Source organism: Necator americanus, chromosome IV (genome assembly GCF_031761385.1).
Source record: "Necator americanus strain Aroian chromosome IV, whole genome shotgun sequence".
Lineage (NCBI taxonomy): Eukaryota > Metazoa > Nematoda > Chromadorea > Rhabditida > Ancylostomatidae > Necator > Necator americanus.
In genome coordinates, this window is record NC_087374.1 from 16,841,933 (window position 1) to 16,869,466 (window position 27,534).

At 42.7% G+C, this 27,534-nt stretch overlaps 6 protein-coding genes across 12 annotated transcripts; 1 reads left to right on the forward strand and 5 right to left on the reverse strand.

Annotated features, from left to right (window-relative positions):
• Nucleotides 1-636: 636 nt before the first annotated feature.
• RB195_001582 (uncharacterized protein) lies at nucleotides 637-2,923 on the reverse strand (the record flags this gene model as incomplete). 2 transcript variants are annotated; one of them, XM_064198433.1, is made up of 5 exons in its annotated part: nucleotides 637-780; nucleotides 870-961; nucleotides 1,030-1,079; nucleotides 1,139-1,239; nucleotides 2,852-2,923. In XM_064198433.1, the coding sequence occupies 5 exons, from the start codon at nucleotides 2,921-2,923 to the stop codon at nucleotides 637-639; spliced, it is 459 nt and encodes a 152-aa protein (XP_064054314.1). The 2 variants fall into 2 exon arrangements, with proteins under 2 accessions (XP_064054314.1, XP_013298230.2); XM_013442776.2 differs by lacking the exon at nucleotides 2,852-2,923.
• Nucleotides 2,924-3,965: 1,042 nt separating this feature from the next.
• RB195_001583 (uncharacterized protein) lies at nucleotides 3,966-6,321 on the reverse strand (the record flags this gene model as incomplete). 3 transcript variants are annotated; one of them, XM_064198435.1, is made up of 5 exons in its annotated part: nucleotides 3,966-4,112; nucleotides 4,180-4,280; nucleotides 4,375-4,580; nucleotides 4,672-4,674; nucleotides 4,841-5,028. In XM_064198435.1, the coding sequence occupies 5 exons, from the start codon at nucleotides 5,026-5,028 to the stop codon at nucleotides 3,966-3,968; spliced, it is 645 nt and encodes a 214-aa protein (XP_064054316.1). The 3 variants fall into 3 exon arrangements, with proteins under 3 accessions (XP_064054316.1, XP_064054315.1, XP_064054317.1); XM_064198434.1 differs by lacking the exons at nucleotides 4,672-4,674; nucleotides 4,841-5,028 and adding an exon at nucleotides 5,906-6,252; XM_064198436.1 differs by lacking the exons at nucleotides 3,966-4,112; nucleotides 4,180-4,280; nucleotides 4,375-4,580; nucleotides 4,672-4,674; nucleotides 4,841-5,028 and adding an exon at nucleotides 5,902-6,321.
• A 19-nt stretch (nucleotides 6,322-6,340) lies between these two features.
• On the reverse strand, nucleotides 6,341-6,865 carry RB195_001584 (uncharacterized protein; the record flags this gene model as incomplete). The annotated part of the gene is made up of 1 exon (XM_064198437.1): nucleotides 6,341-6,865. The coding sequence occupies one exon, from the start codon at nucleotides 6,863-6,865 to the stop codon at nucleotides 6,341-6,343; it is 525 nt and encodes a 174-aa protein (XP_064054318.1).
• Nucleotides 6,866-7,203: 338 nt separating this feature from the next.
• Nucleotides 7,204-7,539, reverse strand: RB195_001585 (uncharacterized protein; the record flags this gene model as incomplete). Its single annotated transcript, XM_013442778.2, has 1 exon — nucleotides 7,204-7,539. One exon carries the CDS (start codon nucleotides 7,537-7,539, stop codon nucleotides 7,204-7,206), a length of 336 nt encoding a protein of 111 aa, XP_013298232.2.
• A 111-nt stretch (nucleotides 7,540-7,650) lies between these two features.
• Nucleotides 7,651-19,196, reverse strand: RB195_001586 (uncharacterized protein; the record flags this gene model as incomplete). Of its 2 annotated transcripts, XM_064198439.1 has the most annotated exons (24): nucleotides 7,651-7,963; nucleotides 9,106-9,225; nucleotides 9,291-9,464; nucleotides 9,531-9,685; nucleotides 9,994-10,056; nucleotides 10,169-10,291; nucleotides 10,367-10,485; nucleotides 10,544-10,649; nucleotides 10,869-10,995; nucleotides 11,057-11,148; nucleotides 11,240-11,348; nucleotides 11,494-11,588; nucleotides 11,653-11,787; nucleotides 11,988-12,147; nucleotides 14,361-14,527; nucleotides 14,595-14,757; nucleotides 14,815-14,919; nucleotides 15,949-16,008; nucleotides 16,207-16,301; nucleotides 16,360-16,459; nucleotides 16,671-16,771; nucleotides 18,023-18,176; nucleotides 18,807-18,915; nucleotides 19,148-19,196. In XM_064198439.1, 24 exons carry the CDS (start codon nucleotides 19,194-19,196, stop codon nucleotides 7,651-7,653), a joined length of 2,994 nt encoding a protein of 997 aa, XP_064054319.1. The 2 variants fall into 2 exon arrangements, with proteins under 2 accessions (XP_064054319.1, XP_064054320.1); XM_064198438.1 differs by lacking the exon at nucleotides 7,651-7,963 and having other exon boundaries at nucleotides 9,084-9,225.
• A 1,799-nt stretch (nucleotides 19,197-20,995) lies between these two features.
• Nucleotides 20,996-26,954, forward strand: RB195_001587 (uncharacterized protein; the record flags this gene model as incomplete). Of its 3 annotated transcripts, XM_064198440.1 has the most annotated exons (12): nucleotides 20,996-21,136; nucleotides 21,200-21,256; nucleotides 21,323-21,473; nucleotides 21,816-21,900; nucleotides 22,397-22,512; nucleotides 22,690-22,818; nucleotides 23,719-23,858; nucleotides 24,355-24,450; nucleotides 25,847-25,979; nucleotides 26,041-26,142; nucleotides 26,434-26,551; nucleotides 26,741-26,954. In XM_064198440.1, the coding sequence occupies 12 exons, from the start codon at nucleotides 20,996-20,998 to the stop codon at nucleotides 26,952-26,954; spliced, it is 1,482 nt and encodes a 493-aa protein (XP_064054321.1). The 3 variants fall into 3 exon arrangements, with proteins under 3 accessions (XP_064054321.1, XP_064054322.1, XP_064054323.1); XM_064198441.1 differs by lacking the exons at nucleotides 20,996-21,136; nucleotides 21,200-21,256; nucleotides 21,323-21,473; nucleotides 21,816-21,900 and adding an exon at nucleotides 22,244-22,329 and having other exon boundaries at nucleotides 22,690-22,839; XM_064198442.1 differs by lacking the exons at nucleotides 20,996-21,136; nucleotides 21,200-21,256; nucleotides 21,323-21,473; nucleotides 21,816-21,900; nucleotides 24,355-24,450 and adding an exon at nucleotides 22,244-22,329 and having other exon boundaries at nucleotides 22,690-22,839.
• Between the last annotated feature and the right edge of the window lie 580 nt (nucleotides 26,955-27,534).

Here is a 27,534-nt window from a genome sequence, read left to right on the forward strand (position 1 = left end):
CCCTATTGTCACATCGTCAACAGATTGTGCACTGCCGAAACGAAATGTCGAAATTATTGTCCTACACCCAAAACGTATAAAACGTAATATTTTGTCCTGGTTATCATGGTTTCGCTACTGCCCAATCCCTTTCTGCGCCCATTCCTTGCAACCCCTTCCGTCTACGAACCCCCAGTGAGAAATTCCCATCACATGTTTGATCCTGCTGTTACTAATTTTACCTATTTTTGATGTAGTTAAGTCAAAATCAATACAAGCGACATATTGAATATGCGAGATTCAGGGGCAGTCAAACTATGTTATCCTAGATATATCGTGATCATCTGTCCTATATTTGTGCTATTAGTCATACCACACTTCACATATGTTACAATATCTTGGTCTAAGCACTGCATCCGGTTGTTGAACCTCTCTGTTGGGCGATGGCGATCCACAATCGGCGGCAAGCGTTTGCTGCATTTTGTTCAAGACCTGGTCGGTTTGAAGCCAACCGTTTGCGTGATATTGCCCCATAAGTCATGTCGTTTTAACCCAAGTATCACAATTATAAAGCACATGTCTGTCGAAATCATTTATACTTTCAAGACGTAATGTAGTATCGTGCGTAAAATATTCGTATTCGGAAACAGGTTGAATTTAGTCACATGTGTTAGGTACGAAAGCAGGAATGAAGCTTGCCGCTCCGAGCACGTGCAGAAAAGCGACGAATGAGAATATGGCGACGATGACCGCTAGTGCAGTTGTGGATATACAACACGTCTTGACCAGACTTCTCTTATCCTTAAAGTACTGCTGTCGAGTGGATTGAATATAAAGAACATAGTGTTGAACGCATCCGCGTACGTGCTTGCGCATCCACTAATCCTTACCGACGTGAATTTCCGTCTCCCAGAGGGTTTCTTTGAAGCAGGGCTCTTCATGGGAGTTGCAGCAGGTTTTGCAGTACGTTTCTTAGATGGGACTTAAGCAAAAAAGAAGTAAGTTTTTAGTTCCAGTGGATTTCTTACCTTAAAAAACAACTTCAATCACCAGCATCTGCAAGGTAATCGATCTGGTTGTCATTTGTGAAGCCTCCAGTTCTGGAATTGAATAAATAATCGGAGAGGTATGAAGTAAATCATAACTTTTGAGGACTCACGGAGATGGTGAGAGTGGTTGCTGTTCAGGCGGCTGGTTCGCTGGCTGTCCTGCTGGCTGTCCTGCTGGCTGATTACCTGGTGGAGCAAAAAAATCGTCCATCTGAAAAATCACCTTTAATGGGGAAACTGTCAGAACGATAAATGTACAAGAAACCTAGGCACCTATGTTTGCCCGGACGGCTGCGATACGCGCTCGATTAAAGCGCTATAGAAGGAGCACGTAACGTGTGGAGTGGACGACGACTGCGATAGCAATTGGCGTGTCGCGGTTATCTGGGCAAAGACAGCTCCGACGATGAATACAAACTTTTGATCATATAGCACAGCCTTCTTGACCCAAAAAGACCAGTGCACTAAAATCAGGTGATGTCCTTTCTACTCTTCTATTTATACTTTTTCGACATGATTTTTTATCATTAGAAACAATCAGGATCATTTTAGGACAATTAAGAATGAGAGCGGTCACTGGACGTTCAGATTGCAAGTAGTCAGAATGGGCATAATTTCAAATAACTCATAATTATCAAACCGGCTTTATTCGTATCTTTTGTTCCTCCACTCTGAGTCCCCAAACGTGAAACTGGAAATGCTGCCTTCTATTGGGAACTTTCTTTCTTGGCATCTTTCGATTTCTAGTTACGTGCTGTATCGACAGGGTAAAACTATGAGAATGGCAATTTTTTGCTTCTCCGACCTTTCAGGAAAGCAGAAATGAGAACTAAGAGGGTTGAAGATTGTTCGAGGTTCCTGGTACGTCGCAGATCCCATCAAAACTCTTCCGCATTTCTTCCATCATCGATACCATCCAGACTGCACCATGAATGTGAGTCCCTCCGGTAGGAAAACAAACCAACCACGTTCACAAACGAGCGCAGCCAGTGAGCTTTCTTGATTGCAAATTGTCACCCAGGGCGAATCAGATCTACACTCGCTGCTGTATCCTTAGATACTGATGTTTTGATAAAGTCTTGAAGGTGTGTATCGGAGACAATCTCGTAGTTCGCACATTTTCACGAATGGCATGCAGCCATTCGTAGTCGATGAATATCTGTTTTAGTTATCCATGGATAGATTACTGAGAGAAATCCTGAAGGCTTCAAAAGCCTTCCCATCATGCATTTTCTCCTCATAAGCTGCAACACCATAATCTTCACAGATTTTTCATTGGCCCTGATTTCCAGCTAAGGTTTCGCCGTTATCGCCTTCGTCAGAGCCTGAAAGTCAAAGAGATAAGTGTTAGTGTATAGTTATAATTTCAGATCATCCTACATGCATCCAGTTTTTGCATGCTCAAAAAAAACTTGATGATCAAAAGGGTAACACGGCAAATCACTTCTTACTACAATAATTAATCACGAGGGCTTTTATAACTTCCCCAGTAACCCGTTCCGTAGATCAAAACTCGCGGTTTGGTGTGGGATAGTTCATTTGTGATCGCAAAGCACTCATCCTTTCTGTTCATTTTTGGATCTTTGGCAGTTATCCAAAAATCTCTAGTATTCTGCGTGCTATGGTGTCGAACTCTGAGGATACTATCGTAACTTCCACCTCTATGTCGGAGTTTCTATGGCGTATTTTATGGTGTGCTCCGAGTGGAATGAAAAGGGCAGACTTCGCGCCCACATCTAGATGATCCTTCATCCGAATGCACAGTGGCGTCACCTTCCAGTTTTGTAATGTTCATCACACGGCTTTCACGTGACACGACAAACCACTCCTCCATAGCATGTAGTCACTCTCTCTGCCATTTGCACAAACCACGGAGCTTGTGCAGAGTCGGTCATGCGCACGAACCTTACGTTACGTAACGACTGACACTTGAGGTTCGCTGGTGGTATTTCCATAACCCTCACCTCATTCTGTAGATCCGGTTGGTGTGGATATGTACGTACAGCTCTGTTCGTATTGTAGAAGATGCAAGGTAGACAGTAGTATTCATGCGTATGCTGAGATTCAAGGATACTCGAAGATAGGCGACTACTACTCGCACCCATAGAACGCACGCCGTGATCCGAAACCAAATCCAGCGCAAGCAATAGTTAAAAAAAAGGATTTGGTCACTGATCACAGTTTGTAGTGATAAATGATACCTGGAAGTTTGTTAATTTACAGGGCTATTTATACTTGTATCAAACTCTTTCCTATATCTAATTAAACTCTCACCCACCACCCTTATTCGACATCTCCCTTGTTCTAGCGATAAGATTTCTTCGCCTTGTTTTCAACAAACCTACAGTCATTCCTGTCCGTCTTACTGTTACGGAATGTACCTACGACATCTAACTGTCCTATTTGTACGAAGTCTGCAGCTTTTTTCGTCCTTTCCACTGCAATATTCAATTAATACCAGACAGTTCTAGAGTATGAACAATTTCTTATGTAGATTGGACTACACTCCATGTGTGCATGAGAATGTCGTTTGGTGGTTCTACACTCCCCCACCAATGGTTTCTGTCATCTGGTTTGCATTGTTCTTGGCTTTTTTCGTTTACATTTTCTAAAGATTTTTTTGAAAAATTTCTTTCGGATCCCCTGTATTATATGATTCAGCGAGTAAACCCTGGTTGTTAGCGATGAGAACGATTGTGCTGCAGGTCGACAGCAGAGAACACTGCTATTTTTCCGCTCTGAACCTTACCGATGTTCATTATCTCATCCACTTCTTAAGACGGAACATTTACATTGAGAGAGTATTTTCAATCTCTTGGTGTTTCAAAGGTTTAACATGAAATAAAACTTTATAAGACCTCCTGATCAATAAGCCGCTTATACACAGTAATGTAGAACTGTAACAGAAGTAACATTAACTCTCATTTAGCAGTCACATTATTTTGTAGGGCAGTAGTACGGTAGGAGGCTTTGCACAACGGTTAAAACTTCCAAAACGTGTAGTAGAATGACAGTTGTGAAGATAACGACGATGACAAGCAGGACTATCACGACAATAAGCAACTTTTTCAGTGTAGGGGTTTTCTGGAAGAGGTGAACATTTTTGTTTGAAATAGAAAAGAAATCTATTGCTTTTTGGAGGTGTACCAACCGCCTTTGTTTTGCCACTCAATAAAGGATCCTTTTCTGAATTGGTACTTTTGACACTTTTAGACCTGCCTCTACCGAACAATCGGAACTTCGATTTCTTTCCTATAATGTGCAAAATGTTTACTGGAAACATGCGTGTTCCTCAAGATCTGGAAGTTTACTATAAAACTGGCATAATGAAGGCTACTGTAGATACCGGGAGTCTGCGGTTTTCTAGATGTGGGTGTCTGTGAGAACGGTGAATTTGGTGGTACTCCTGGTGATGGACCTGGTGGTGGTGGCGCATCCCCCGCTGGTGGTGGTGGTGCCGGTGGAGGGGGGGGAGGAAGAGGATCACCAGGTGAAGGAGAACCTCCTGGAGGTAGGAAGTAACTCATTCTTCGCAAGGTTTTCGAGAACTTCCTGAAAATTTGCTGTTGAACTTATCTCAAGAACGACTTTCAGTAAACATCCAGAGTTCCATACATCTTTTGTATTATGACCAAGAACCCACCGTCTTCACTAAGGGGTTGATTTGTTGACAGATGAAGTCGTTCTGAAGGATTAGGAAGGCGACTGCCTCTTCGCAGCTAGTGAGTGAAATAGACGTTCCCAAGGCCTTTTTTTGTTGATACTTATCTTGTCCGTTGAATCAAATTCGATCGAATCAATTTGTCAATCACACGATCAATTTCACTTGTCCTGCTGTAGGTGGAATGCAATTCTGCTGCCTATGCTCCGTCATCATCACCGACGGCGACGACGAAGGTTGGCGATGACGACTTTGTTCTTGGCTTCTGGATAATGTTGTCGCAGCGATCACTGTCGGTGTAGCCCTTTCAATCAATAGGTAACGAGGATAAGTCTTCATAGTTAATGAAATCGTTGTCGCTTGTGATGACTATGCTTGCAGCATTCTAAATCGCATATCCATACAAACTAGCCAAGCTTCTACATCCGAGTATTCAGAAACTATCCTAACATTCGTCGTTTAGAATATATTACTTCTAAATGTAGATGGACCACGATAAAACGATCACCTTGATCACCTTGATCACCTTGACTCCCGTTGATCTTAAAACTGGTCGAGCGGGCACCAGTAATTCTTCCATTTGTCCCGATTGCGTGCCAGAGCAGCCCAGTGGTTCCTCCTTTTGCGTGGGACACGAAGAGCATCATAATTTTTTTTGAAGGACTTCATAAAGAAATCTGACCATCGGATCGGCGGTCTTCCTGTAGTGCGCTTAAAGGCATCAGTCCACGAATCTGAGGTGGTACGGATTTCAGGTGGAGTATTCGTACACAGGATGGAAGACTATGGAGAGGGGGTGATTTCGTCCATTTCTTCCTAATTGCCGTAAAAAACGGCCCGGAAGATACGGCTTCAGGCGTTCTGGCGCACTATTTTCTACAAGGAGTCCGACTGGAGCGCGCCAGCCTTGTGCGGTGCCGCATCTTCCGGGCCGTTTTTTACGGCAATTAGGACGAAATGGACTGAATCACACCCCTTTCCTTAATCTACTATCCAGTGTACAAATACTCCACCTGAAATCCGCACCACCTCAGATCCGTGGTATGCTGCCTTTAATATCGCAGGGGACCCAGTCGCTCACGGCTCTGGTCCAACGGTTGTCGTTAAAGTGCATCACGTGTCCGGCGCACCTTATTTCACTTTCCTTGGCAAACGTGGCGGCGTCTCTAATCTTCGATCGCTGACGTAGGAGGGAACTTCGAATCCCGTCCCTCACTTGCTTGAAACGGGAACTCCCTGCATCACTCTCTCAATTGCACGTTCGATGACGCTCACCGCGTTTTCCTCCTGCTTGCGAAATGCCCAGGTTTCCGAAGCATAGGTCAGAGCAGGAAGTACGGTTGTGTTGAAGAGGTGAGCACGGAGCCGAATGTTCCTGGTCTTCTTCGCTACACCCTCGATGCTCTTATACGCTCCCCAATCCGCTCGTCTCCTCCTCTCCAGCTCGGGGGTCGGGTCATTCATCATGTTCAATTCCCGACCCAGATGAACGTAGCTGGTGCATTCGGATATGTTCGTTCCGTTGAGCGTGAATGGGGCATTCGAGACCCATCCGTTGCGCATGAACATCGTCTTTTGCAGATTCAGCTGGAGGCCGATGCATGGACATGTTTCGTCGAATTCGATCAGCATTCGCTCCGCTTGGCTGATGCTAGGTGTTATCATCAGCAAAGTGCAAATGGTGTAGCTGCCGGCCATCAATCTTCACTTCCATCTCATCCCATTCCAACTTTCGCATTGCGTTTTCGACGGTGGCTGTGAATATTTTGGGTGAGATTGTATCACCCTGTAGGACCCTCCTCTTCACGTCAATGATGATGTTCTTGTAGAATGGCGAAATTCCGATCGTGAAGTTACTGTACAACTCTCGAAGTACCTTTATATATTGAGTAGGGACGCCTTGGTTGTCCAAGGCTTCCACGACCGATTCCGTCTCAACTGAGTCGAAGGCCTCCTTCAAGTCGATGAAGGTGAGACAGAGCGGCATCTTGTACTCTCGTGATACCTCGATGAGTTTCGAAACAGTGTGAATGTGGTCAAGCGTGCTGAATCCTTTTCGAAACTCTGCTTGCTCACATGGCTGTCCTTCATCCAAGACTTCTTCAATCCTATTAAGGATCAATCTTGTAAAGAGCTTGTAGATGACGGACAGTAAGCCGATAGTTGCCGATGTCATATGGATCTCCCTTTTTATACAACAACACGGTCTTGCTGGTCTTCCACTGTTTAGGAACCTTGCATTATGACAAGTAACGTGTAAAGATCCTCGCCAGAGTGTTGATGAACACTGGCGGAAGGTTTTTCAGGTGTTCTGGTCTTATTCTGTAGGGACCGCGTGCCGTACGATTTCTTACCGACATGATAGCATATTTCCAAAGGTTCTCCCGTCCGTATTTCGGACGGGAGAACCTTTGGAAATGAGATGTCCGTCTTCCCTCAGATGGTGAGGAGGCAAGTGGAAATGGCTGTCGAAGAGATCAAAGAAGAAGTCGTAGATGATTTTCTCCATCCCCCTCATCGATGCAATGGTTGTTCCCTTCGGGTTCCGGAGAGCAATCCTCGACTTGCAACTGGCGAAGTATCGACGGGAATAGCGGATGCTTTTCCACGCCTCTGCAGCTTCTGCCAGCACTTCTGCTCTTCTCTCTTTAAGGTCTTCCTTGATCGTCTCTCTGCAAAGCCTTGCAAGCACGGACGTGAGTTCTTGGTTCCCTGCGACTCGTGATGCTCCCAGCTTGCTATCAGCTCAAGAGTTTCAAGAGACAAGCGTCTCTTGGTGGTTTTAAAACTCTCAGCCTTCTTCGCGCAATTGTGAAGGTGTTCAATATATTCCTCGTCAATGTTGTCCATTGCGGAATCTTCCCAAAAGCCGGCTTGCGAAGAGATCCCAGTTAATAGTTAGTCCGATGTAAAGTTCCTCAGGCGTTCTTCTTGGTCCAACTTTGGCGTTGAAATCGCCAATTATGAAATTGTAGAAGGCATGATCTTCTCGGTAGAACTTCTCCAAAGAGCTTCGACTTCTTCTTCGTAGCTTGATGTTGGTGCGTAAGCGACGAAGATAGTCAAAGCTGGCGTTGGACCACATCTTCTCATCCGCAGACGTCCGATTCGGGTCGTAAGTTGTTCGAAAGAGTCGATGTTCTTTGCCATACACGTGTTGACGAGGACGCTAGCTCCACCAACACCTCTACTGTCGCATGTTCCTAAGAACAGTTCTTCTCCAGTTTCATATACGTCGTCTCGTTTCGGTAGGTCCGATGACGTCGTACTTGGTCTTCATGGCTTGCATCATCAGATCTTTGATGGCCGCTTCCGATGCAAGCGTACGTGCATTATAAGTACAAATCGTCATCCTAGTCGTTTTCGTTTCGATAGCCTATATGGCTCCTACAACCCCATCCTTCCTGGCGCTACCATACCAGGCTTTCCTCCGGAATCAGGAGACTCTTCTCTATTACTGTGACATGCAAAAAAATTTCATAACGCATGGGCAGGTTGCAAGCCTCTAGTCCCATGAGTTTTTGGGAGAACTTCCGTTCTCCCGGAGTGGACATGTGGAGCTTGTTTGCTGGAGGCGACTCCAAACCGCCTCCCTTGCACCTCCCAGTCACTTAATTGCAGGCTTTTGGCCGGACCGACGTGCGGGATACAAGGATGTCATGAGTCATTCCTTAGAGAACAGGGAGTCCGCGTCACGATAAAACGATGTCGCTGCAATTTAACCTGTGTCAAATTTGTGTGAAGTGCAGTTCTTCCGAGTGATTTTAAAAAATCAAATACAAACATTTTCGTGCTTTTAGTTTTCCTCCTAATAAGAAAATAGTTGCGCAAGGCGGATAGCTAATTTTTCAGCATCAGCTTACTTTTATTTTTGAAATAATTTTGCAAATCTAATTCTGCAACATACATTTGGAATGGTATCTCTGAAGCCCCAGAGATCAACAACGTGCAACAGTACAATGCGCGATGCACTTTCATATCTGCAAGGAACGTCGTTTACGAGTAAACTTTTTGAATGACCCGTAATAAAATGGATGATCGATCGGATTATGGAATAATCATTCGAAACGGGTTATGGGTCATGTTGATAGAGCAGTACGTCGTCACGGGTGCCGCTCTATAGGCATCGCCCACACTCTTTTTAATGAGATGGACCGTAGATTTGGATGTGTGTCACCTTTCTTCTACTCCTGATGTCGTACGTAAAATTTGATTTTTCCGCTTAAATTCCTCAAAAAAGGGAAAGGATTTCTAAGAAAAATATGTGTGAAATATCGTGTAACTTGTTAAAAATCAATTTCATTTTTCTTTTCAACTACCACCAACTTATCCGATATATACCCATAAAAACAGATATCAAGCAATTAGTTAATAAATACTCTATCCCACATGAACTATTTAGTATTGCTAGCCAACATATTGCATTGCTTAGTGAGCTCATCGTTCAGCCGAAATGTAATCCCAGGATATTTTGTAGCTCTCGTAACTGTTCTTTTCCTCCGCGGTTTCTTTGTCGTCTTATCAACCACTTTGAAACTGCAAAGAAGACAATTCTCAAAATACTTCAGAATTAACTGTCCGCGAAGTTCACAAAAGTTCACCTAGCATGGACGTCTCCTTGATGCATTCGAATGCATACATCAAACGGCATACTATTGAATGAAACATCCACATCTCCACCGATTGTAGTGACGACGCCCATATTGGTATTCAGCCGATGAACCACTTCTCCATGATGGAATAATGTTCCGTGAGCATCGAGGCTAACAGACACACTGAAACATTTGAGAAGATCCTCGAGAATATTTCTTTTCTAGAAGAATCAACGCAAGTTCACATACTTAGCGTTGAAGTTCGATATGGAATGTTGGTTCCACAGTGATACTGAAGATGAGGTGAGTAACTTGAGTGAAATTGCACCCACAGACGTTGCTTCCACAGCAAGTCCAGAGAGAAGTGGAAAAGTAAGCGAAATATCACGGAGCACCGCGTTTCCCTTAAGCGATGAGTTTGACAAGGGAAAAAACTAATCATTACATCTTAGAAACTAATGGGAAAAAATGTTTCAGTGAGTTTGAAAAGAAAGTCGTTTGAGGATCCATCCGAGGAGTTCTCCGGAACTAATATAATTTTTCAGCTCTTTGCAATTTTTTTTAAATTTTTTTTCAGCTCAAGCAAGAAAGAATGTATAAGGAGAGCAGTGCATGAAAGGAAAGATAAATAAGTTTGTTGTAAAGTAGATGAATTAATGAATGGATGAAAAATGGTGGAATGTATGTATGAACGAATGAATGAACGAAACACCTCTAGAATTTTGACAGTTTGCCCATCGGCATTCCACGCAGCTCCCATCATTTCCGAGGCATCCTAAAACCTACATTCAACATATATTCCTTTTTCTTTTTGTGATACACTTAAACGTCAGTCATCCAAATCTACTACTATTTTGATTATTTTATTTTTCAAGCACTCAAACAACCTGAAAGATTGTGTGTACAGGCAATGCATGGTTGATGAACGAAATTCGAACGTCCGCTTCTGGATCTGCTGGAGTTGTTTGCTCTCTGATGAACGAATCCAATGCATTCGTGTTTACTGAGACCTGGAAATCCTTTTTTTGCAGAAGAAAGTCTTGAAAAGGGAACGGATAAAGTTTTTGTCAGGTTGAATGACTCACAGCAAATAAGCTGACGTCTTCTTTACCATGTTTCACACGGATATCAATGTCTGATCTTTTAAACATTCCAGAATCAAATTCTGCCGAAGACGTCGCGTGCAGCTTGTAGCCAACAAGCTCTGGAGGAGTAAGAAGATAAAGAGGTTCGTGATTTTTTTAGTCTGTAATTTACCATACCTGTAATTTCACGCCAGTCCCTATAAGAATCCGCGATGAGGGCGCGTTGAGCGTAGTTCGGTCGGAACACTTTGAATTTTCGCATACGATGCCAGAACTCCTCCTTCTAAACGCGGTTCTATTTCAGGAGTTTGCATTTCCGCACGCTCCTTTATGCATGCTATTTTTTAAACCAATGTCGGGCACAAAAATTTTTTTGAAAAAAAAAACGCAGATAAAAAGCCGTACATAGGTCGTTGAACTAGTTTAATTAGCAAAATTAAATACATAAAGTTAGTTCTAGTTGTTATTTGCACTTTCTTTTGAAGGCAAAGCAGTTGCTCACCAATTCATCCTGAAGACCGCTGCTTTCCACCGCCTTATAGAAATACTGCCATTTCTCATGATCATCTGGATGTACACTTTCTGTACGTAACAACATAGTGGCAACATTTTGATGTTCCGGTAAGCAGCTATAATACGATACGGTAGAAATGGGAGACGGTAGAAATGTTGAGCATATGGCGTGCTCACTTTATAAGTACATCAATAGCCACTTGTGATTCACTAGTGCTCGTAGGATTGGGGCAAGTGTTACGGAACAATTTCACCAGTACGTTTATCAGCTGAAATTCCCTGGATTTGTTTAAGGTTTAGAAAACGGAAAAAGGTTGAGGCATAGGGTGTAAGTCCTCAGTTAAACTGCCAAAAACTGACCTCACTGTCATAAAGAGACGGACTGGCTGCTTTAATCACATGAAGTGCTGCCATCTGTACGGCACTGCTGTGATTGGAACAGAGCAGTCCACGGGCTACTTCGAAGGACCTTAAACAAGACTACCTCTGCAATTATTCCCACAATCAGTGCCAAGGTGAAAAGAGTGCGGCATAAGATAAGAAAAAATACCGGAAGTATGGAAATTTCTATTGAAAAAAATCCCAGAAAGTTAAAGAATGGAGCAAAAACTTGCATAGCAACAGGAATATTCTGCAACACTTGTAATGCCTTCAGATAGCATCTATCCCGTTTGCAATCACTAATATCGGTGATAAATTTGACGACAATCTAAACGTTAAATCCTAGACATTAATATTTTCAAGAAGAATTCATCCTCATCAAGCTGATTAACCCTTTCTTTTCCTTTTTTGCACGCATTTTGAGTGCTTGGAGTACGTTCACATCGTCTTCTGAGGATTGTAGCTACAGTGTTGGCAATTTTCCAAAATCGTTTGGTTTTGTCTCCTTTTGTTTCGGCCATCCAGTACTAAAACAGTTTTGTTTGACTGAAACTGCTTACTGTGTTGTTCGTAAAAGGCTGGATAACATAGCTGTAGGATTCCTGAATTCCTATAAACAGTCGAGAATCTTGACCGATTGCATCCTCTCTGCCTTCATGTCAATTTTGCGCAACCAGAAGCAGTAAGTGCTTGCAGTTTCAGAAAAGTTAAAAGCTTCAGTTCTCACCATCATTTGTTTGTGCCACTTCTCGTCAGTGCTGGTTGCATGAGCAGCTCCGAACAAGTAATCTTCCAAAAACTCGGGGCCCTGTTCGAAGAGCACCTCGCGAGCAATTTTCAATGATTGTGAATTTCCTAACGAACCCAGCACGTTTCCCAGGACATGTCTATAAGTAGTAGTATAAACATTTCGCACAAACTACTGTGCTCTTTTATTGACCAGCAGACCATAAAATTTTAAGGGGCTCAGAAACTGACTATACAAGAAATACTTCGAAAGTTTTTATCGCACAATTTCCAGTTTCAAAGCTTCTAATAGAACACATGAGGAAGATTCCAGCCAGTGTTCTTCAATATCCAATGTTGCAGGATCAACTAGCATTCTGGTGAAGCTTGCACCCGGTGAGAGGGAACCTCGACCTCCCCCCTCCCCCCTTCCCGCATCTCTCCTCTGCGATCTCTCTTAAAAGGTGTCTATAAGTCCTTGGAGTTTAAAGGATTAAAAAAATAAATCTCGAGAGAATTAGTTAAAGGGATTCTTCTCGAGAAATTTCCAGTTTCATCGGTTCTATAAGAGCTGATGAGGAGGTTCGCTGCGTTCCTCACAATATCCAGCGGTGTGCGTATTAGGTCATGCGTAAGTTTCTCTCCGCGATCGTCAACATTTTAACTCACAACAACCTGAATCTCAGGAGGAAATAATCAACAATCTATCGCATCGATGTACGAAGACTACTGACTAACTAAATTTTTAATTAGAATATATTTGTTGTTAAACAAAAATGTCAGAAAAATAGGAAAGGAACCTCCCGGACAACTAATGCACCCTCAACGAAATGTTATCCGCAGAAATGAGAATGGAAGCTAATAACCAATAGGATGGGTGGTTTCTCTAAAGGCATCACCCCACGAATCTGATTTCACGTGGAGTATTCGAATGCGGCGGGGTGTAGTGTAGCGGTTAGAGGTTCAGCTTCCTGCAGGAGCGATCGGAGGTTCGAATCCGCCCTAGTGCTCACCAAGCGTTTAATTCCTCCAGCAATAAACACTGACTTGACACATTGGCTAGCCACCGCAAGTGATTCATTGTATAGGCCAGTTACACGTCCGTAAACCTCAAACGATTCTGAATTGAAGTGAACGTGGAGGCGCATCCTAAGCGGATTGATTAACGCCAGAAACTTTATCCTTTATCCTTTATTCGAATACGGAATCGTAGATTAAGGAGAGGGGGATGATTTCGTCCATTTTTTCCTCACTGTCGTAAAAAACGGCCCGGAAGATACGGCTTCGAGCGTTCTGGCGCGCTATTTTCTACAACGAGTTCGATTGGAGCGCTCGAGCCGTGTGTACAGGCCGCATCTTCCGGGCCGGTTTTTACGCCAATTAGCAAGAAGTGGACGGAATCACCCACCTCTCCATATTCTACGATCCCGTATACGAATACTCCACCTGAAATCCGTACCACCTCAGATTCGTGGGGTAATGCCTTTAAATCATCACATCACAAAGCTGACGTGTCAAGGACTTCCGATGGACAAACGCTATACGGAGTCGCAGATTGCGAGGTCAGGGGTGGTTCCACTCACCCTTTCATAATCGTAGCAAAAGAATGGTGTCAAAGACTTCGGACTTATTCATGACGATTTCAGTTGCAACGCTCCATCCTGTACAGGCGCCGCATTCAGCTGCGAAACGAATTAGAAAGCCATTGAGTTCTCCTCGACTGCCTATTCTAGTGAAATCTTTGAATTGAAACCTTTGAATGGGACCAGAACGTATACAGAGAGGAGCGCTCTAACGTTCCTCGTACGAAATAAAGCGGCTCCCACGCCGTTTTTTAGGACATTAGGGAGAGGTGAGCTGGATAACCCTGGTCCTGCAATCCACAACTCCATTTCTAGCTTTTGCCGTGGATTCCTCACCACGTCAGATTCGTCATATGCTGCCTTTAATATATTGTTTGCAGTAATGAAAATCGTTTTTGTACGGCTGCCTGCAACTGTAGAATTTCCACAGAATAAACAATCACGTGTAACTGGTCTGTACAATCACTTGCGGTGGCCAGCCGATGCGTCAAGTCAGTCTTTTTATCCTCTCAGACAGGTCTGGTATCAATTCTGAATTGAAGTGAACGCGGGGGCTCATCCCAAGCAGATTGATTAATGCCAGACACTTTATCCTTTATCCTTTAAACAATCACGAGAGAGAATTAGGTAGGTAGAGCGAAATGTTCGAAAATTATCCCAAAGAATAGTTGATTAAAAATAGGTCATTTTCATTCCTTAAACGTTTTCCTTAACGGAAATTGATTGTGTTTGTTTGTACCTAACTAACCGTAAAAAAAATTCTGATCAGCTACTAGCGTTGCTAAACTCACAAGATCGGTTCATTCTCTGGATTCATTATGACGGCCTTCCAGTCTGCTTCACTTGAATGTCGTGCTTCTCGCACGATGTGAGCGAACATCGACGAATGTTTCTCGCAGGTATGTGAATCGCCCATTTCGAAAAGATGCTTGCGGTACTCGCCAACCAGTTTATGCAGCTGAATACGAAAAATTACAGAAGAAATAATTGATTTTTCAGAAATTAAGTCCAATTTCCATGCGTACCTCATTTTTCTTGCTTTCTTGTCCAAGTAGCACCTTTTCGTAAAGCTTATGGCCTACCGAAAGAGCCCCAAATCTTTCAGCAGCACAATCTGCTGAAGTTTGATTATCCTCGCAGTATCTCTTCACATAGTGCATGGTACGGTTGGTTATCTCTACGTGGGTCCTAGATGGAGTATGTATGTTCGTAGCATCAGTATTCCTATACGGAATGTCACCTCACCTGCTCTCAACAGTGAAACCCCATCTCCAATCGAATGGTGATTTAAATGTGACGATCTCAACCGCTTCGATTACGACAATGTCGGCGTCAATTTTCATGTTCTGTCTGGAGTACAAAACTTTTTTAACGATATTTTTTTGAAATTTATTTCTCGATCATGGTGATGTAAATGCGAGGTATAGCACAGCAGAATCAAAATATCGATCTCGCGCTCTCTACCGATCGATATACCGTTTGTTCTGGGTTCCTTACTGATGTTATGTGTACGAGTAACCGTGACAGTAAATATACTACTTAGACCTACTCATGCACGTAGCACTATTATTATTGAATTACTTTAAGTTCTTCTTTTTTTCTGTTTCAAATTTCCTTTTACGTTCAAATGGAAATCCGTTTCTACGTCTTATATGGTCCTTGGTTAAAGACATCACCCCACGAATCTGAGGGGGTACGGATTTCATTTGAAGTATTCGTATAGGGCACATTAGATTATGGAGAGGGGGTGATTCCGTCGATTTCTTCCTAATTGCCGTAAAAAAAACGGCCCGAAGATACGGCCTGTGCACAAGGATGGCGCGCTCCAATCAAACTCGTTGTGGAAAATAGCGCTCCGAAACGCTCGAAGCCGTATCTTCCGGGCCGTTTTTTACGGCAATTAGGAAGAAATGGTCGGAGTCATCCCCCCCCCCCTCCATAATCTACTATCCCGTATAAGAATACTCCACCTGAAATCCGTACCACCTCAGATTCGTAGGGTGATGCCTTTAATGTGCCCACACTGGGTGAGTGTTCCACAACCCAGAAATCCTGAGCTCAGACAGTTCTATGTGGTTGACACTAAGAAGTGTTCGTTTGGATATTTTACATCTTAAATAAAAGACAAGAGCAGCTATATCAATGTCGTTTGGGAAATTCTCCTTTGAAAGCAATTCTGCAGTCTTCGATTACATTGTACTAGGTATTTTAACTTGACAGAACCAATTACAGCTGATGTAACGAGAGTGGTGAAAAAGAGCTCAGCAGAGAATTATCCGATCAATGCCTTTCGAATTACACTTATATCTATCTATGGACATCTACAGATATTGGTTTTTCGATCAGTGGCATACTGTACATACAATAGTGTGCACTTACAAGTACGTTGCGTCCTGTTCATAATTTACAGGCTGGAGTCCACCAATGCGACTGTAATCCCTGCAAATATATTACCAGTATTGGTCATACTTCCATCGCGGATTTTGGTTTTCACTTCATGGGAAAGAAATTAGCAGAGATTTGAAGGAGAAAAGAGAGCACAAGCCGGAAACGGCAGAAGTGACTAATAAGTTCTCTTGCTCTTAGTTTGGAACATAGAAGTTGCCGTTGGAAATCCTGGAACCTGGAAGAACCTACAAATCGCTTTTGATATCGCAATTTTTGATCGTTCGACGGAAACGTTTATCCTCTGGCCGTGAAAAATGAACTTTACATTTCCCATAGAGGGTGTCCTGCAACGAACACATACAGTACTGCTATCTAGTAGATCGTCGTGAATGATCAGCTAACCACAGTCTGTTCGTCGCCTGCTCCATTTTCAGCTGGGGTGTAGAGGGTGTTGATGATCCCATATAGGAAGTTCCAGCGTGGCTCCTCGCCGGGGAATTGTCTGGAATTTATCGATACATGTCGAGTGTTTTCCAGATTCTGGTTTTAAATCGTTTTCAAGAGGACATTCGTTAAATTCAGGCGCCGCAGTCGTGAGAACATCGCGACCTCCTAAAGATTCAAGCGGTTCGTGAAACTCCGTGAAAAATCCTGTTGCGAGGTTTTTATTCGCCCTCTAAGCCACTAACTTGTCCTTAAAAAAGTATTCTTACGTTGGATCATAGAGAACTTCTTTGATGTTGTTTCCTCCTTGAACGAATGCTGCATACACATCTGGGACATTTCCGCAATTTCCTGTCTTGCATTCAGTTAACTGAAAACATGAAAGTTCAGGGCCAAATATTTCCTTCTCGCTAATAGCCGAGCAGAAACCATATGCAAAAAATTTGCTTCCGTCTCAGCTTCGTTAAAATTGTAAAATCATTATAAGTCATATTTATTATTATAAACAGCAGAATCGTCGGAAATAAATCATTTCGATCCCATTTCTAGGAGCAATTACTACATAGCTTTTTTTTCAGCAAAGTGTCATGAAAAAGGATTTGCCCCTCTCGACTCATAACAAATGCATAATGTTCCTGTTCCATGAATGTAACTATCCTTAGGATGAAGCTGATTTCAATTGGATGTCGGTCAAACTTGGTAATTCAGACCAAGTTGCTATGTAAGGAGAACGATTAGCGGCCGACTTTACACCGGACAACGTGTGTTGAGAAACCACAAGAGTGATCCTACCCGGTAAAACATGCCTCGCTTCTAAAAAATGTACATAAACATGTACGATGTACATCGTGGCTTTTCTCTAGCAATTTCTATTCAATTTTTGGAGTCATAAGAATCCGATGTGCGAATCGTTTTGTTGGCATTGCTTTGGACTTTTCAATGCTGACTCGCCATAAGGCATGCAGAACGGTTACGACGCGTGTTAGAAGAGTCTTCGAGCCTGATAACGACAAGCACTTTGTTCGAAGATGCGAAAACAACAAAGTGGAAAACAGCAGAATTTCTCGGCCGATGATTTCTGTCATTTTTTGTTTCCAATTTTTCTAAAATTTTAAATTATTCCTCGGCCAATCTCTTGAAATTCACTGTTTCATTGCTCATACATAGAAGTATTGCAAGTGCCAGCAACCAGTGTCTCAAGCTGGTTTCCTCCGCGCTTCGGTGCCGCTGACTGGATTGGCCGGTGGGCTGGGTTTGTGCCAGAGATGTTTTTCCGTCGTACAGAGTCACTGTCATTGTTATCCAGAGAGCAGATTGATGACTAGTAGCAAAATGGTGCAGTGACGTGTGCCTGGCACATAACTCGTACGGAAATTCCCATTGCTTACTACAATAAAGAATTCTTGAAAGTGTCCACAGATCAGAGAGAACGGATTTGGGGCATAAATGAGAGCTTTCAACTCCTTTCTTCTTTTCTTATCCAAGATTTTTACTTCTTCTACACCATGCATCTAAATACTGCGCAGAGTTCCCCTTCTTGCAGAGTTCCGCTCCTTGCAAAATTTTTATGTTATTCTTGTTTAGAAATAAGAAGGTAATAAGAAAACAGTTCTGTGCTCACTCTAAATTTGCATAGCATTCCTCCTGCCAAATCGTGGTGCAAAGAATCGAACGAAAAATTTCCCGCAATGATCGTTGACGGAGCTTTCGGTTTGTTCTTCACTAAATCGTACATGACTGTTTCGGTTTCGAAAGCATAGTCGACGGTGAGTAACCTAAAAATCACCACATGTCACACCATTAATGGAAAAATTTACGTAAGAAATGTTATTTGAGGAAATCTTTTCTGCCGGTTGTTTGTTTACAACATCGAAAGAACTAGCTCACCTGGACCTTCGCTAGCCCAGTTGGTAGAGCGTCAGACTTTTAATCAACGGTCACGGGTCCGAGTTCTCCTACGGGTCTGATGATTCCGCTTTAAGAGCGTTGGTTTCAGAAAAGATGATAAGTTTGTTACATGCTGTGGATAACATTAAGCTTTTTAAAATACTCTCTTCCTTTTTTTATTTCTTATTCAGATCCTGAATCTTAGGGGAATTTATGCCTAAAAAACTGGTCGATTGAAACTAAAATTGTGTGACTCAGTTTAAGACATTTTCAAGAAAAATGAAATATGACAAAGACGTCCGACAATAAACCGATTTCTACTTTCCCGAATCACATTATGTTCGTCGTGTTTTAATTCGCAGGACGCCGTTTTTTCAGTACTAAAATGGATGGAGGCGGTGTCAGCCGGCGATAAGCTGCTTTGTTTCGGCCTCCGTCTGTTTCTGAGATAATTTTACTACTACAAATATTATATGGGTGTGTTGACTATGCATATCCTGAATCTCAAGAGAATTTACCTTGTATAAGACCAAGGATCCTCGCCTTCGGGAACTGGAGAAGCTTTCAGCGGCTTTTCCTTCAGTTTCCTTCTTATTTCATCTAGGTCAGGCGGGCCAGCGAGTAGGGCTAAAACAAAGACGACAGCACTCGACAACTAAGCGTAGTAAAGAAAAACTTGGAAAGCCAGAAAAAATTGCACGTGTACTAAAATGTAGAAAAAGAAAACTTTCCCCACTGTAAGAACACTCCATCGAAAACTCGAAGTATCAACACGAATGCTCGAGTGAGCGTTCAATTCGATAGCATGTGCTTTATTGACATTTGTTCTGGTACAAGTAAAAGAAAACGAGAGAATTACCTGTGAAAAAGCATAAAAATATGAGGAAATGACAATGTACACGCACCATTGTCCACAGCTACTATGACTCTTATCAGTAAGGCCACGTCTTCATAGTGACAACATCTTGCATGCACTGCAGTTTGGTCAATAAGGTACTTCAGTAGGACGATGTTTTTGGAAAGACGTCAAGTGTTGGTTCTGAAAGGAAACAATTCTAAAAACTCACTGTATGTATTGGGTCATCCTACAAATAATATGGTACTCTATAGTCCCTTTGTTTCTTAAAAAAATGATTAAAGCTTTCTTCCCCAATTCAAAGCATTACAAAATGGAATAAAATAAAATAAAACACAATAAAATGCACTAAAATAAAACAAATAAAAATCAGCAATTTCTCACTTAATTTCTGCAATCCGTTTCAATCTTTCCGATAGATTTTTTCAATGCTTCTCTTCCTATATCCACCTAGACTTACGAGGTCGTATAACGTCGCTTTTTTGGCGTAGCGCAGTCGGTTACAAGTCCGTTGTAGCCACACGGTCGAAGGTTCGCAATCGCTCCAATGCAAGCCAATCCTTTCGTCCCTCCGGGATCGATAAACTGGTATCAGGCATGTCTGGGAGGATAGATACACTAACTTGATTATCGGCAATATCATATCAGAATATTTTTGAAGGGAGGTACTATCAGAATATTCTTGAAACGAACTTTCGTATTCGTTCGTTCATTCTAGGTCTTCCAAATGCAAGAGAAAACAGTGCTAGTCAAATACTGTCGAAGTAAAGGTTATTCGAAGTACGTGCACCGGTCTCGTTATAGGTAATTATATGACATAATTACACCCACGTCGTCTTGAACCATATATAAACTCATTCTCGAATCCACCTCCTCTATACGCCTATTTGGGTCATCTATAGCGTAAGTTTCCTTTGTTTGTTTCAACTCACCTAAGTAATTTATTTATAACATTCGTATCCCTCACAGAAGTGGAGAAATTTTTTGAGAGAAACGATCAAAAAGGAGTTGATCGTGCCGTCAAAATTTCCCATTCATCAATTAAATTTCAGAAGGAAATGCTGGAATGTAATGAAAGGAGTTGAAAAGTAGTTGAATAGTGCTCAAATTGATAGTCAGCCCAAAACTCTCAGTGTAGTCTGTATAGTATCGTAACTGCGCTACACTATGTATTTTTAACGTGAACTTCTAATTTAGTTGTTTTTCTGATTAATTAAAAATTATTTAGTTCGTAATTACCTTCTCTTATTTTTGGGGTGACAAATGAGTTTTTTTTCTCTAGTTTCTATTCTTTTATTCCGAAAAAGATATTATTTACTTCGCTTTACGGTCATTAAAAATAAGTATATTTCAGCACATTGCGCAAGTAATAATAGTGGAAAATAATAGCAATAATTAACGGCGATTGCAGTTATGAATTAAACATAATGGTGCTCTTATTTTCTCCAGAAAATAATAAGTTGTGCCTTTTGATTCTTTAATTCTTCTCGTCCATTCTAATTTTCTTAACAAACTGAGAACGAATCCTCCATGGAATATCACAATAATCTTCCCAAGACTTCTGCTAGAAAATTAACAACGAGAATTGCATTGACATAAAATTTTTAAAAATCATGTCTCAGACAGTATGGCCATGACCTTTAAATTATCAATGGTTTGAATCCTCGACGACACAATACATTCGAATTTGTGCCGCAAAAAAGTAAACAAATGATGAGAAGCAAACAGATTTGTTTACAAATATTCATTTGTTTGGATTCTCCATGATAAAACACATTTGAACTAATGGACACAAACAAGTAAAGAAATGATGAAAAGCTGCTAAACGTCTCCATACTTCCTTTCTTCAGGATGATCCTTGCTCTCTTGAATTTAATCGTTGCAACAACGTCTGCACTAAATATTCTTATGATTGCGCCGACACTCTCGTACAGTCATATTTCATTCAACGCGAAAATCGCGGAGGACTTAACCTCGAAAGGTCACAAAGTGGTAAGCGCGGGTCTCGTTCCCACCGAAAAGGACATGTTCACTCAAGAAAACGCGAATGCTTAGGTGATGTTAGTGCCCGATATCGACAGTGAGGTGCCAAATCCTGTCGGAAGCTTCGAAGTACGGTAGTAAATGCTATCGTTCTAGGCGTAAAGTTAGTAATCCACTTTATTTTCCGCAAAATAGGTTGTCAGAGGAGATGTCGGACTTGATCCAAGAGCATTCGCATCCACTTTATGGACGAATCCAGGTCCATATGAGGATAGTTCGCCGTTAAATTTGTGGATATTCGTCAAACTTCTACGTGTTTCGTCGCTGTTTGTAAGGGCTTGTGGAGGTAAATCGATATTTCTCCTTAATATTTTTTTTCTCCTCTTTCTTCTCTGAATGTAAGTGTTAAAAGTGATAAGGATCCTCAAAAAATTATTTTCTTCTTCATTTCCTATTAATTTCTCTTCCACCCGGCGTCCTATGGCTTTCTGTTTCATTTGTTTCTCCAAATCCTTTTGGGTCCTCGATCTCTTCTCGAACCTTGGATCTTCCCTGAAAAAGTGATATTAATCATATGCTAATGTCCACTAAATGCAATAATACGCTTGGCTGCATGTATTAAAATCATTCTAAACATTCAAGAGGCTAGAAGTCCTTCGAAATCGCAATAAAACTAGACCTTTTTTAGCACTCGCATCTGACCATCTGCTACTGAATTCGTTACGGGGACGTCAGTTCGATGTGGGAATGCTCGAACAATACGATTCTTGCGGGTAGGGCAGTGTACCACGAATCTGACTTTGTGAGGGAATCCGCGGGAAAAGGTAGAGATGGAGTTGTAGACTGTGAGATCCGGCATGGTTCCGCCCAACCTCCCCTAATCGTAAAAAAAACCGCGTAGGAACGGCGTGTGTTCCAACTAGGTACATTAGAACACGTCCCTTTGCACACGCTCCGGTCCTCTCAGCAGTCTATTCACTGGTTTTACGTGAATAGACTGACTGAGGACACCTAATTAATCTTCGACCGCTCGCGCGTGGTTGCGGCGCTTGCACAACGGTGGCGCCTTGCAACCGAAATCGTCTTAAAATTGTAGTCTTCCGCGATCATAGAGAGATGAACGGAACTGCCACGGATCCGTCACATCCACAATCTCACCTCCAGCTTTTCGACGGATTCCCTGATTCTACGTTAGATCCGTAGTATGTTACCTATAATTAAAACAATGAAAAAACATCGATAAGTCATTTCCAACAAACTTTCTTTTAGTTTCGGTTTATTTCGCGTAATTGGTGTCACTAACTTCGTGTGGTTGAGCGCAACTGGAATTTATGCAGGGCAGCCTCTGACAATTGGAGTCAACCATCCGCTTAGTTACGCTCCAAGTAAGAATTGTTAACAAATTCTTCCATTAGATTAATACTATTCTCATTATTACTTCGTGTTTCGTGAAAAGCGTGAAATAAGGTTCGCTTCCGTTAATAACTCATAATAATAGCAGCACAAGTATCTTCGGGATTAGCCTCTTTCGCTACTTTTCGATGCATTGGTGACTTTTTCAGATCTCTTCGCTCCTTTCGGAGACGAGATGAGCTTCCTGAACCGTGCACAGAACGTCCTCATATCTGCCGTCACTGCCCTCGTCTTCTCGTACAGTCGCGCTCAGCAATCCAGAATCTTCTGGAAAACTGGTGATCTGCCCTTTGGAGAGGGTGACCATTTCTATACAATTCTGCATAAGCACTGAAAGCAAACTAACTGAGACTGACACAGACTGACACAACTCTAGTGGGGCTGAAACGAAGTGAAGCACGGTGCTAGCCCCTCACTACTGTGCTGCACCGCACCGATTCCGGCGCAGCCACTATTCTGCCCGCAGAGTTCAGAGACGCACGGGTGCGGTTTGGCGGCTCTGCGGTTTTGGTGGTTATTGAACGTACTGTTGTGAACAGTCAATAACCACCAAAACCGCAGAGCCGGCAAACTGCGCGCCCGTACGGCTCTGAACTTCGCGGGCGGCCTCACGCAACTGCACCGTGCTTCATGTCATTTTGACCCATCTATGTCTACAGCCCCTCTCTATTCACAGTTGGGTAAAAAAGCTGATTTTATGGTGTCATGAAGCGGTGACGACTGCGTCAATATAATCAGGTATAGACATAACATAGACAGGTACTGTTGGGTCAAAACGACTTGAAACTCGTTGCGGCTGCGCTCGAAGCGAAACACTGGAGCGTAGGGTTGGAATCGAGGGAAGACCCTCGCTAGTACCAGTCATCGTTGCAGTCCAAATGAAGTTAGCGGTGGTTTGATCTCGATCCTAACAGCTCGCTACATCGCACTGCTTCGAGAGCACTCACTTACGCAACTCGTCCTCAAGGTTCAAGCCGTTTTGACCCAACTGTGACCCCAAAGGTGTCACTGTACCCATATATATCATCTACCAAATGGAGAGGTCAAGTGAAGCCGCGGAGATGCCCACGGTAGACTATTTGAGGAAAAACCATGAGGCGCATAAGGCATTTTATCCGAAAATTACTTTAATCCTAAAAAAAAAACTTAGATAAAATCAATCACAAGTGCTGTTTCAGATCTTTTCGCCACTGCACGCTCATCCGACTCTGTGTTGGTGAATACACTTCCAATGCTCGACTTCGCTATGCCAACGTCCAACAAAATTGCGTACATTGGAGGTTTTACAGCGCAGAAAGAGCCCAAACGTATGGACACGGTATGTATGTATGACCTGATAGGGGCCATAGAGATTGCACACATTTGCCGAGCATAAAACTCGCTGCGTGTGCTGAAACCATAGCTAGGCCAAAACGATCTGCAACATTGTGTGCTGTGAGGGTGGATGTGCTCGAAGTGGCGCGGAGGAGCTAGTCCCAATCGGAGTGGGACGTTGGTCTTCTGCAGCATCACTGCAGATCAAAAGTCGATTGGAACGCGCCACATCGAAGGCAGCTGCTTTCGCCGTCACAACGGACTTTGGCAGCTATGTGTAGCCATATAAGAAGCCGGGAGCAAGTAAGGAGGTTCTGTATATAGTTTTTTTCGTAGCTATAATAACATTATAGCAAAATAAACTGCACAGATGTTGTGTTTCCGCCAAAGTAGTTGCTGAATGGTTTCAGCTTACGCGACGTCTCCTTTCCTTCCTACTCTATTTGATTCGCATTTGATTCCCTTAGATTTCTCCTTCTTTTCGAACAAGTACTTTCTAGTTTTGGCAGCAACTTGCCGATTCGTCATCCCGAGGTTTCATTTTAGTCACATTTGGATCGATAGCCAAAACGATGGACATGCCCTTGGAAATGCAGGTACAGAAGATACAATCGGGTCAAAACGACATGAAGCATTATGCAGCTACGTAAGCGACTGTAGGAGAGAGCGCGTAGAAGAAGTAAGCGTAAGCGCATACGAGCAGAAGTCGGTCCTAGCGCGGCAGAGCGGCCCCACCCAACTACCCCAACACCTTATTGTGATCAAAAAGCCTCGAATGGCTATCGAAAACTACTCATTCAGGCCTGGAACCCTTGTACTTTGTTTTGATTAGCGAACAAAGCATGTCAATTTGTTTTATCTTGATCTTTTTGCAGTTTATTGTGATCTACTTGGGTGGTTCTAAAAATTTCTCGGTATAGCTGAACGAGCAAAACTAGCAGCATGTCCACAGTTTTCTGCACTCTCATCCTTCTCTTGAAAAAAGACCGAAGCAATACCACTCCTTTTCGACCTTTCTTCATCTTTTCAGCTCTACATCCTTTGAAGGTGATGCTCAACAAGAGGTCCAAAATGTGTATAGTTACTGATAGTTATGTTTACTCGGGTGACTGCGATTCCCTCTGGACTCTCCTCTGTCTCCGTTCAAATATAGGCGCCGGCGCCTACATGTCACGTAGTTTGAACAGTGTACATTTTACAGCTTGGAGCGGAGATTTTCTCTATCACATATCCACATTTTGATAAACTATTAACTAAATCTCAATTATGCGTTCTTGATTTTGCGATTGTTTTCTTCGGTTTTTTTTTGAGTACAATTATTCTAATCTAGCGCTCCGATTCGCTGAATGTTCCTTAGTATTCACAGCCAAGTCAAAAAAAAAAAAAAAAATCCGGTGCGATGTTGCATGAGATGTTGCGTGCAGTTTTTAAAAGCAGGGAAAACTTCCGATGTTGGATTCTTTCCAGTACTAAACAAGAAACATCAAGGCTTGCTTTGTAGGAATCAGAGAACACCCCTTACAAATTAAGGCATCATAAGCATCCTGCAGGATTCCTTACATCCGTAGGATTGATCAAGCGAAAAGGCGTAGAACCGTTTTCATCCACCGAATGAGTGTAAAGAGTTGTCCTATCGAGTAAACTGAGACCTCTGACTCTCTTGATGCCTCTGATTCCTAGATTGGTAGGTAGTGCTTCGCTTTTTCGCTGCGAACCATACTTATTGGTGGAAGGAACCCAACATTCAACACTTCCCAGACCTCGGCGTTATCCGCTCACCGATGTTTGACAGCATGCTGCTAGCTGACCGCGAGCGAATTAAGCAGGCATCTCGACGTGTTGACTTGGTGAACTTGTTGAGAACGCAAACGCGAGGGCTGTATCTCGTGCGGCAATCTGAAACCTTTGCCGGACAATAATTCCGAAAGCATGAGAAGACGCGGTGTGCGCTGTATGTAACAGTCGTAATGTAAATAACGCAGCACCTTGCAGGATAAGTTCTTCACAGCATTCTCTCAATTTCCTGAGATCACATTCATTATAAAGTATGAAACAACGAATTGTACTCTGCGAATCCCACCAAACGTGCAGTTTACTCGGTGGATCCCTCAGGCAGAGTTGATGGGTAAGTTTCGTGGTTGTTCACAGAATAGCATTCAAAAAAATCAATTCGCGAATGTTTGCAGCTCATCCCAATTACTTGGCAGTGATCACTCATGGGGGCTGGAGTAGTATACTGGAATCTATAAGTGTTGAGAAACCACTGGTATTAATCCCGCTGTTTGCTGGTGTGTTGTCTTCTCTTTAAAAGTTGCTGTTTTGGTGCGAGAAGAGTGGGCCGTACACGGTCGAGTTTGAAGTTGTGTTTGCGTAAGCGGCCGCACTCGATGCGCACGGTTGCGATTCGCAGTGCAGCGGTAAGTGGATCTAACGAGGACCCCACCTCGATTCCAGCCGATTTCATGGCGCCACTTCGAATGCAGCCGTTTGTGGTACTACATCTGGGTGCTGCATCGGTTTGCTTTGGACCATAACTGATGTTGCATCTGTGTTGCAAATATGCTGTAACCTGCATTTAGACCACGGGAAGAACTCCAAAGTGGTGGAAGCGAAAGGCGCAGCGCTCATCTTAGACAAAATGAATCTGAAAGTGTCCGATATAACAAAAGCAATAGCAGATGTGACTTCGAAACCAAGGTTGGTCGCTAAATACTAATCTTAGGGCTTGGAAACTAGGGTTCTAAATTTGACGTTACCTTTGTGTAAAAAAAAAGTGGGAAATCGGCGTAACGATGAACATTTAATTTATAACCACGAAGAGCAGGCTGCAAATTATCTCACCACACTCTGATCCGGAGGTTGTAATGCTCTATACACTATTTGCAGGTATCGGGAAGCGTGCATAAATCTCTCTCGAATGATGGATGATGCTTCACCGCTAAAGAGCGCTGACCTTCTGGACTACCAAGTCAGACGAGCAGCCAAAGCAAGCAGAAAGAAATTTCCGTCAACTCCTAGAGAATCACAGCGTTTCCCAGTCAATGCTTGTATTGAGATTTTCATTGGTATCTCAATAGCTATCGTGATAACTGCTTCTTAATCACAACGTCTCGATGGATGTTGTTGTACTTCATTATTCGACTACTGGTAACTGGACTGATAAATAATAAAGTATAAGGTGTCTGACGTCAATTAATCCGCTATGGATTAATTGACGCAATGATGCCAACGCATTTTTTTTTCAATTCGAAATCGTGTGAAGTCTATAAACGAGTATGCAGCCTATACGATGGCATGCGAGAGACAATCAGTTCGAGCCAGTCTTTTATCCTCCCAGGCAACTCTTGCACCAATTAATCAACTCCGGAGAAATTAATAGCTTGGTTGACGCTTTGCTATGTCGAACTGTTGACCGCATTGACGCGATGGAATCTCTTACAAGTTACATACATACTTACAGTTACGAGTTACATCCACCCTGTGGAGCTGTATAGACAGCGTCTTTCACAACAGTCTAATACTAAATTAACACCTATGCATGGTCTCATGACCACGGACTAGAGCGAAATCTAAGCAAATATTACAACTTAGTACTAGCAACAAGCAGCGGATGTCTTCGTTACTGTGGTCCCGACACAGCAAATCAATAGTACCATTCATGACACGACTACAACTGTAAG